Consider the following 10,360-nt stretch of genomic DNA (forward strand, 5'->3'; position numbering starts at 1 on the left):
CTTCCTCTTCCTCTTCCACCTCTTCCTCTTCCACCTCCTGCTCCTCCACCTCCTCCTCAACTCTAGTTTCACTGTTTCTAACTCTTAGCATGACTTACAAACATGTGTTTTTTACACACAGGTTCTGTTTGTTCTTTAGTGTATTCATGTTATATTGTGGTTGACAGACAGGGTATAATTTGGATTGAGGGTGTGACAGATGAAAATAGGGTGATGTCAGCAGATTGCAGTTACATCACAGAGTGCAGGAGAAGACAAAAGTAAATACATTTCAGGCAAACTCAAAGACATTTCAATAACAAAATAATACGAGAGTCTTTATGGCTTTCTTATTGTCAGACTGACTAATTATGTTGATGAATTGTTTGATTTCCTTTTTGAGACGGTGAGTACAAAGTATTTGATAAGTGAGTTTGCGGTTATGGATATGAGCTTTGGCTAAAAATAATATTAAATTAATGATATAATATTGGTGTAACTGGGAAGACGGGACTGAAAAGAAACCAAACAATACACTTTGATAGTCCAAAACAAGGTTTCTGTCAGTGTGTTGACGGATGAAAGTAGTTACATTTTTCCAACACATCTGCAGGTCAGGACACGACCAAAAGAGACGGTGAAGATCTTCTGAGCCTGTTCACAGAAGGAGCAGAGTTCACTCATGTCTTCTTCATATCTCTGCATTAATAGACTGGAGGGATAGATACGATGGATGAGTTAAGGGACACTTCTTTGATTGTAGGGGAGGGACCATATGTTTTTCCAGATCAGGTTTGTGAATATATTATTCCAGTATGACACGACGTTGGGAGTACTGACGTTATGATGTGAGATTATGCTCGTACAGTACGGTTGTTGCTGTTTTTTGCTGAGAGGCAGATTGGACCAGCTTCTGTCTGTGCAGGCTCCACAGGTGACGGGTCAAACTCAGGTAACGTAACATTTTCAATAACATAATCACACCAGAGGGTGTTGCATCAAATACTATAGGAAGTGTATATTTATTTAAAAATCCTCAGTATGATAATAATGTGCCGTTAGATTTGAAAAGCTGACTAACTAGAATGATGCCATGTGTGAACCAGTTCTCTAGGAACAGTGATTTGTGTTTGTATAGTATGTCCCTGTTATTCCAAATATAATATCTATGAGGGGTGAAGTTATGTTTATAAATCAGAGACCAGGAGAGAAGTATCTGTTTATGAAAGTTGGCTAGTTCTGTGGGAAGTTTTTCAGTATTGTAGGTGCAGAGTAATTGCAGGGCACCAATTTTGGAGAATATACAGCTGGGAATGTTCCAGACTGATGTTGGGTTTCTGATAAACTGTCTGATCCAGTTGATTTTGAATGTGTTTGTGGAAAAATCAAGAAAATTAAAACCTCCATTTTCATGAGAATTCATCAAAGTTGATTTTTTGATATGATGGATTTTGTTTTTCCACACAGAGTTATAAAGAGTTGTGTCAGTGGCTGCGGTGGTGTGTTTATTTACATCCAGAGATGCTGCTGTATGTAAGCCGGGATGAGCTCTCTGCTTTAGACAAAAGAGTTCTGCCCTGAAGGGAAAGATGAAGATCTCTGAGCCAACAGTTACATTTTGTCTGTGTTTATTCTCTGATGTGGGTAAAGTTCAGAGAGCATCTGTTGCTCGGGTTTTTGTTGATGATGATTCCCAAACAGGAGACAGACTCTTTTACAGGTATGTTGGAAAGAGATGTAATATTACAGTTTTTGAGTGGTAGCAGTTCACACTTACTTAGATTCAGGTGAAGTCCGGATGCTCTAGAAAAAAATTAAATTAAATTAATAGCAACAGAAATTTGTGAGGCATCTTTTAAAAATAAAGAGGTGTCATCTGCCAGTTGGCTGATGAGGATTTCCCTGTCTGCTATAGATTCCCTTTGCTTGATGAAGTCAGAGAGCAACTGAGCACACATCAAAAATAAATATGGCGACACAGGGCAGCCCTGCCTGATTCCACAACTTAGGTCAGAGCGTGGAGAAGGACCTGTCTGCATTTTAATTGAGCAATTCGCTTTCTTGTACATAGTTTCAATTTCTGAACAAAAGTACTTACCAAAGCCAAACTTCTGTAATGCCTGAAACATAAATTTGTGTTCAGTGGTATCGAATGCTTTGCGAAAATCCAGAAATAAAATAAAAGTGTCATCAGGGCAGTAATCAGCATAATCAATAAGATCCAGGAAGTCTTATGTTGTTGGATATACGTCTGCCCTTCATAAATCCTGTTTGTGTTTCATCAATCATGTAATCCAGTTCTGCTTTAAGTCATTTGGCAAAAACTCCAGCTAAGATTTTATAATCATTGTTGAGGAGTCAGACTGGTCTCCAGTTATGTGGAGTGGGTCTTTATTAGGCTCAGGGACGAGGGTTAACAGCCGTGGTGTAAGGTAGGAGGGAGAGTTTGGTTAGGGATGCTTTTGGTGAATGCACCATGGAGGAAGGGGGCAAGTTTATCAGCAAATGTTCTATGAAATTCAGATGTTAAGCCATCACTTCCAGGAGACTTGTTTGATTTAAGTTGCTGAATGGCAGAAGTGACTTCTTCCAGAGTTACCTGCTTGTCACAGACGTCCCTCTGATCGTTATTGATACATTTTAACTGAGAAAGATATCCAAAAAAGTCATCTGTAGCGTTTTTATCATAGTGTGACTTACACAGGTTCTTGTAGAACATTAAACAGTGACTGGATACCTTTTGTGGATCATCTGTGACTGTCCCTGTTTCTGAATGCAGTTCGCTCTGCTGCGTGACTCTTCCAGTCTAAAGAAATGTGCTGTGTTTTGCTTCCCTTCCTCCCACCAGTGTTTTCTGGATCTCACATAAGCTCCTTCTGCTTTAACTCTGTACATTTCATCTTGAGCTGCTGTTCACTTCACTCTTGTTTGTCATCCTCTGTCAGATCTTCAGGCACACACTGAGTGAGAGCAGCAACTTTGGTAATTACTTTTGTTTCTTCCTCTTTTCTTAGTTTGGCCAGAGAGGATCCGTACTCTCTCAGCTATTTTGCTATCTCGAATTTCAACAGTTCCCAGTCATTAAGAAAACATGTATCATTTAAAGCCCTATGCCAGTTAGATTTTATTAAAAAGACAATTTTTTCTATAACAACTTTCTGTTTTTAGACTGAGTTGTTGAGTTTCCAATATGAATTCCGGTGGGTGGTGCTGGCAATAGGTCTAAAATTAATTTGAAGATTTATAGTTTTGTGATCTGTGAGTGGAGTGGTCAAAATGTTAACGTAAATATTATTTTCATCTAGACTACTTGAGATTAACCAGCAGTCCATTTGTGATCTACAGGTGCCAGTTATTCAGCCCATGTACAGGATTTAGTAACTGGAGTCTTTTTTCTCCAGATATCTACTAATTGGAATTTCTGCATAAATAACATTACATTAGAAGGAGAATTTGTTCTATTTTTTGGAGGCCATCTATCTACAGAGTCATCAACTGTAACACTGAAATCCTCCATTAACACTGAAATCCTTTTCTATCTAAAAGTAATTCTATCTATCTAAATCCCCACCAACAATAAACAGCAGGTTTGGATTTTTAGATAACCAAGATAGAAAACGTGATTCCAGAGTGTCAAATAAGAAGTCATTACCAGTTTTGGTATTATAACCACAAACATTGTCCAGAAGGACTATAATATCATCAAACGTAATAATTAGTATAAGAAATCTACCGTTTGGGTCCCTCTGAGTGTAATATAGCTCCTTCAAATGTGTTTTTCAGGGAGGTTACTCCTGCTGACCGCTCTGAGCCATGCCAACACCAAATGTCATTTCCTCACTGATTTTTCCAGAATTTAATATCATCTATGATTGAGTGTGATTCTTGTAAGAAAGAGAAATCAGACTTTTGTTGTTTGATAAATAAAAACAAGGCTTTACGTTTTAAGTTATCTCGCAAGCCACTGGTATTAAGTGAAATCACCGATAAGGACATTACAAAAATGTATGCAGATAATTCAGAAAACCAAAATAAGCCTTAATGTTTCTCTTCATAATTAGGGCCTTTAATTCTAGTCTCCTGCAGTCAGCAAATATCAAAAACATAAACCTAAGGCATTAATTCATGAACCCCCTCATCTTGAAGTTAAAAACACTCACACACCTCTCTTAGGATGAGTGCAGAACATAAACACCAGGCTTCTACCACATTCGTTTCTACACATAAAGACAAATCATTGTCACTCCGGCAGCCAGGTCACCTGAACTGTGGGGTTAATTAAGGAACATTTAAAGGAGAAACTAAGCAAATTAATTGCCCCGGAAGGTGACGATTTAATTCAGATATTAGATAACATAAATTCATTTTAAATATTTATATGCACTACTATGTACACAAGTAATAAAATAATTAATAAAAAAAGTGAGGGGGGAAGGAGTCTTCTTGTGGCAGCTATACAAACTGTGACCAGTCTGTCATTTTTCATCATTCACAGTGATCCTTTCACCGTCCACGAGGGCATGGCAGCCTCTGAATCCGGCCTTCTTTCCTCGCTCGCTCCACCAGCTTGTTCCTTGTGTCTTTCGTGTCTTGGGTCAAATCCTCGAAGATTTTGATCGTTCTCTCCTTGAGCAGCTTACAGGTTCTCGCATCTCTCCAGATCTTGTCCCGGTGAGTACGAGATAGGAGCTGCTCGATGATGCGGCGGCTGCAGTGACGGTCCGCCGCGCAGCGCAGCAGTGCAGCCGCGCAGCAGTGCAGCCGCGCAGCAGTGCAGCGCAGCAGTGCAGCAGCGCAGCGCAGCGCAGCAGTGCAGCCGCGCAGCGCAGCAGTGCAGCCGCGCAGCAGCGCAGCGCAGCAGTGCAGCGCAGCAGCGCAGCGCAGCGCAGCAGTGCAGCCGCGCAGCAGTGCAGCCGCGCAGCAGTGCAGCAGCGCAGCGCAGCAGTGCAGCCGCGCAGTCTCCTGCAGTCAGCAAATATCAAAAACATAAACCTAAGGCATTAATTCATGAACCCCCTCATCTTGAAGTTAAAAACACTCGCACACCTCTCTTAGGATGAGTGCAGAACATAAACACCAGGCTTCTACCACATTCGTTTCTACACATAAAGACAAATCATTCTCACTCCGGCAGCGCAGCGCAGCGCAGCGCAGCGCAGCGCAGCACCGCAGCCGCGCAGCAGTGCAGCACCGCGCAGCAGCGCAGCAACAACGTCCACAGAGAAGAGAAACTTGGCCGAGGAGGTCGATGATGATTTTCTTGACGTCTTCTCCGGTCCGGTCGGTTCCATCTTCTCTGGTAGGCTTCCAGGGTATTCCATTTGTGGCGGAGCACCGTGTTTTCTTTCTGCAGTGTTTCAACATGACTCTGCAGGGAGTTCACCTGGAGACTCACGTCCTCCACCTGTTTCCACAGGAACTCCAGGGAGTCAGTAACACTTTTAATTGTTTGTGTGTTATCTTTAACAGAGGTTTCAAGAGAATGCACTTTTCTGAGGGATTCCTTCTGCATTTTTTCAGCTCTCTCCATCACTGTCATTAAAGCAGCGTTTGATACAGTTTGTTCATCGTCTTCTAATTCACTGGCCAGTTTTTTGATTTCTTTCCTGTCGTCGATCTACAATGTTTCCATCAGGTATTGTAGATGAGCTCTCAGGACTGAGTAATCCATCCAAAACTCCAAGTTGGTTTTCTAGAGCACTCCGAGCATGTGAATGCATCGCGATGGCAGCAGCCAGGACAGGTGAAGGTGACAGAAGTAAGGAGAGCTCGCTGCTTTGCGTTTCTTTTCGGGAGCAGCTCGTAAGTCACATTTAATGACTTTCACTGTATGTGAGAGAGTCCATCAGAGACGAAGGGAAGAGTTTGGTCGAGTTTCGCGGGGCAAGCCAGCCACTCGTCAGGGTTAGAAAGCTCTAATAAAAAGAACCTTTCAGTCTCCTTATCACTGTATCACAGTTCACCTGTTCAGCTGGAGCTGCTGATCAGAGCAGGTTTAGTTTGGGCTCATGTAGAGCTCAAAGGTGCAGTCACCTCACTGAGACGCCATCATCACGCCTCACCTGGCTCCCACACACACACACACCCACACACACACACACACACAGGTTCTCCTCCACACACACACACACACACACACGCACACACACACACAGGTTCTCCTCCCTCCGCTGCAGTCAGCACGCTGGAGATACGTTCCCGCTTACGCACAGATGACGTAACGTGTGAGCGTCGGAAACGTCTACGTGTGACGCAAAGACGCTGGTCTGGGGATCCCGGAAGTGTCCTCGCATTGTTTACATCCTCCTCTTTGTTCGGTGGACTTTCCGCCAAAATGTCCAAGAAACGGTGTAAAAGCGCGGAGAGCCGCAACCTGCGAGCCGCCGTGGACCAGCAGCTGACGGCGGCCGCGGAGGACATTTTCAGGCTGCTGACGGAGCGCAGACAGGCGGAGCTGGAGCAGCTGAAGCAGCTGGTGACGGAGCGGATCACCGCGGCCCTGGACAACATCTTCACCGTGTTCGAGGCGAGGAGAGCGGCCGACAGACGAGCGGAGGAGCCCGGTGAGTCAGTGTAACGGAGTACCGGTACACGACCAAAGTACTCGAGTACAGTTTAAAGTACTCGGGCTTTACTTCCGTGTTATGTTACTGTATGATCTACTCCTCTACAGTCTACTACTCCTCAATTGATTAATGATTAAAAAGTAAAATGTAGCGTTTAAATATTACTGTGGTCAAGAGTAAGACAGAAGCAGAGAGACAGACAGGTCCTCTTCACACCTGCTGCAGTCTGCACGGCACAGGTGTGGCTGATTGCTCCTCTAACGGACGGTCGTCGAGTCTCTTCAGGTGAAACACAGACAGGTGATCAAACATCCCAGTTAAAGCTGCTGTCAGACGCTCCCACTGACCAGCAGCTTTGTGTTTGATGAGCGTGTTCTCCATCTGAGCGTCTGGCAGCAGGAAGTAGAAGACAACTTCACTTAATGTTGAACTGTGCCTTTAAAAGTTTAACTGAGACTTAAAACGTAAACGTGTGTCTGTGTTTGTCTCTGCAGAGTTGTGTCTGTCCGTTGGTGTCCAGAGTCTCTCAGAGGAGAAACATCTGAACCGCTGCATCTCGGTGGACGACCGACTGAAGGAAGCGCTGCCCGGCACTTCCTCCAGACCAGACGACGTCTCTGAACCGGACCATCAACCTGCTTCTCCGGACAATCCGGCTGGCGAGGAAGAAGAGGGTGAGAATGATGAAGAGGTGACGCCTCACTGCTGCAGAGTGTGCGGGAAGTCCTTCGACAGGAAAGGCTTCCTGATGAAACACGTAGAGAAACACCTGAAGGAGGCGGAGTGTCTCTGCGGTCTGTGCGGTGAACGTTTGGAGTCCAGCGATGGTTTGAGGCTGCACCTTCAGACGCACCGCGACAGCAGCCGGACCTGTGACGTTTGTGGCAAGAAGTTCCCCTCGATCCGAGCTCAGGAGACACACCTGAGGCTGCATACCGGAGAGAAACCCTTCAGCTGCCACGTCTGTGGCAAAGTCTTCAACCAGAAGGGCAACATGGTGACGCACATGAGGATCCACACGGCGGAGAAGCCATTCAGCTGCTCCATCTGCAGCAAAGAGTTCAGCCACACCGGCTCTCTGGAGCGACACATGAAGGCTCACGATGGACCAACGGCCTTCAGCTGCAAAGTCTGTGGGAAAGGCTTCAGCAAGAGTGCAGAACTGAGGCGACACATCCGCAGCCACGAGTCCGACGACATGCCTGCTGTCAGGAGCAGACGCAGGAAACCGAGTCTGACACCATCTCACTGCTGCACGGTCTGTGGGAACGCCTTTCACAATAAAGGGAACTTTGTGCGCCATGCAGAGACTCATTTAAACGAGCCTGAGTGTCGCTGTGGTGTCTGTGGAGAGCAGTCTGAATCCTCTGAGAGTCTGCAGCATCACATCCAGAGCCACAGAGAGACTAGTAGGATCTGCGACATCTGTGGCATCAGCTTCAGGGACATGGAGATCCACATGAGGACGCACACAGGCCAGAAACCCTTCAGCTGCAAAGACTGCGGCAAGGACTTCCCAAGGAAAGGCTCTCTGGAGAGACACATGAAGCTGCACGCCGGCGAGAGGCCATTCATCTGCGAGTTCTGCGGGAAGACTTTCATCGAAAACACCGTCCTGAAGAGACACATCAAGAGCCACACGGGAGGGAAGCCCAGGATCTACTCCTGTGACGTCTGCGGCAAGAAATTCACCATGAGCCAGCATCTGGATGTGCACAAGAGGATCCACACGGGGGAGAAACCGTACACCTGCAGGGTGTGCGGGAAGAACTTCAGACAGATTGGCAACCTGGACTCCCACATGAGGATCCACACAGGCGAGAAGCCGTTCATCTGCAGCCTCTGTGGGAAGAGGTTTCGCCAGAAGATCTCACTGGAGACGCACGAGAGGTTCCACAAGAAAGAGAAACCGTTCAGCTGCCAGCTCTGCACCAAGGGCTTCGTCCAGAAGATCGACCTGAAGAGACACATGCTAACGCACACTGGGGAGAAACCCTACAGCTGCCGCGTCTGTGGGAAGAGATATCAGGAGAAACGCTCAGTGGACTCGCACATGAAGGTTCACACTGGAGAACGAGCCGCCAAAGATCCGCCGGTGACACCGAAACATCAGGAAGGAGTTCACACAGACTTTATCCAGCTGTGACCTGCAGAGACACAGAGACACCGGCTGAGACACCAGGAGTCACAGTCTGAATCCACGTCGGCCCCTCAGAGAGTCTCAGGTCAACAGAAGCAGACTTTATTGTTTTACTGAAGACCCGTTTGGGAAACAGTCTGCAGGAGCAGACGAAGACTGTATCAGGAGAGACAGTGTCCTGGACCTGAAGGTCACAGATTGTGTCAGAGTCAGGAACCTGAGAACTCGTCTCGTCTGTCCGTCTCTCAGACGGTCCGTCTCTCAGACTCCACCCTGCAAGGTTAATGAATGGAACATGTGGCTTTCATGTCTGATCAGATCCAGCAGACCTACAGAGACCAACGAGGAGTTAAAGGAACAGTTCCTCCTCTCCTCCTCCTGATGATATAAAGTCCTCCTCTCCTCCTCCTGATGATATAAAGTCCTCCTCTCCTCCTCCTGATGATATAAAGTCCTCCTCTCCTCCTCCTGATGATATAAAGTCCTCCTCTCCTCCTCCTGATGATATAAAGTCCTCCTCTCCTCCTCCTGATGATATAAAGTCCTCCTCTCCTCCTGATGATATAAAGTCCTCCTCCTCTCCTCCTGATGATATAAAGTCCTCCTCTCCTCCTCCTGATGATATAAAGTCCTCCTCTCCTCCTCCTGAGGATATAAAGTCCTCCTCTCCTCCCCTGATGATATAAAGTCCTCCTCTCCTCCTCCTGATGATATAAAGTCCTCCTCTCCTCCTCCTGATGATATAAAGTCAGTGAAGTGTGGTAGTCCACAGAACAGTTCTGGAGCTTCACAGTAAAACAGAGTTGCATCATTCTGCTGAACAACTGAAGCAGCTGAGACTTGATTTAAAACAGAAACAACCAAAGAAACATCAGATGTCTCCATCAGCTCGTCTGCTGTGATCTCAGTCTGCAGGAGAGAACACATCACTAACTGATCTCAGACCAGATTTACACCTTTATTAACATGAAGGCTTCATGTTGATCCTGAGCTAACAGTGTTGGCATGAGGTAGTTCTGCTGAGCTAACAGTGTTAGCAGTGTATGAGCTCGACCAGCGTTGAGGGTGTAAATAACGTAAATCTGACTGAACTGTTCCAAAAAGACAGTTTTGTCTGCGTCACTGGTTCACTGATGGATGTGTTGATGACAGTCGCTCCCTGTGTCTCCTTCTGTGAACAACATCAAATCTGTCTGATGACAAAACGTCGTCACTAGCAGATGAATTTAATGTCTGATGTGGCTGACAGACTCTGGTTCTGGTCTCACATGTTGATTAATGAAACAGTCTGAACTTTCTGTAACTTCCTTAAGACTGAAATCATTTTGCTTATTGACGATCTCTTCATGGTTTCATTGTTTCAACATTTAATATTTAATAAAATAGAAATAATCATACGAGATGTTTCAGCTGCAGCTCAGTGACTTTATTAAAACACAAAGATCTGAAGAATAAATTCTTTAAACTGGAAGAGACGAACTCTTCAGGGACGTAACTTGACACAGTTTTAGATTTTGCGCCTGAAAATGTTTCTGCCGACAGATTAAACAGAAACGCTTCACTCTTTCTGTCGATGTAAGAAATTAATAATAAAAAAATGTTTTACACTTCCTGTCTGACTTCTTGTCTGACTTCCTGTTGTTCATCTGACGAGCAGCTGCAAAAGAAATGTCGA

General features: G+C 45.4%; 1 protein-coding gene across 1 annotated transcript; it reads left to right on the top strand.

The window, feature by feature from the left end:
• The first annotated feature begins 6,155 nt into the window (after positions 1–6,155).
• On the top strand, positions 6,156–9,161 carry LOC115578211 (gastrula zinc finger protein XlCGF57.1-like). The gene is made up of 2 exons (XM_030411079.1): positions 6,156–6,542; positions 7,040–9,161. The coding sequence occupies exons 1-2, from the start codon at positions 6,314–6,316 to the stop codon at positions 8,689–8,691; spliced, it is 1,881 nt and encodes a 626-aa protein (XP_030266939.1). The 5' UTR covers positions 6,156–6,313; the 3' UTR covers positions 8,692–9,161.
• Positions 9,162–10,360: the final 1,199 nt, after the last annotated feature.

Source organism: Sparus aurata, unplaced genomic scaffold (genome assembly GCF_900880675.1).
Source record: "Sparus aurata unplaced genomic scaffold, fSpaAur1.1, whole genome shotgun sequence".
Lineage (NCBI taxonomy): Eukaryota > Metazoa > Chordata > Actinopteri > Spariformes > Sparidae > Sparus > Sparus aurata.

What these genes read in the sequence shown, in the direction of transcription:
- LOC115578211 (XM_030411079.1), top strand. Translation starts at nt 6,314, where the DNA reads ATGTCCAAGAAACGGTGTAAAAGCGCGGAGAGCCGCAACCTGCGAGCC. An exon ending in CAGACGAGCGGAGGAGCCCG is followed by an intron (nt 6,543 to 7,039) that starts GTGAGTCAGTGT and finishes TTGTCTCTGCAG; the next exon opens with AGTTGTGTCTGTCCGTTGGT.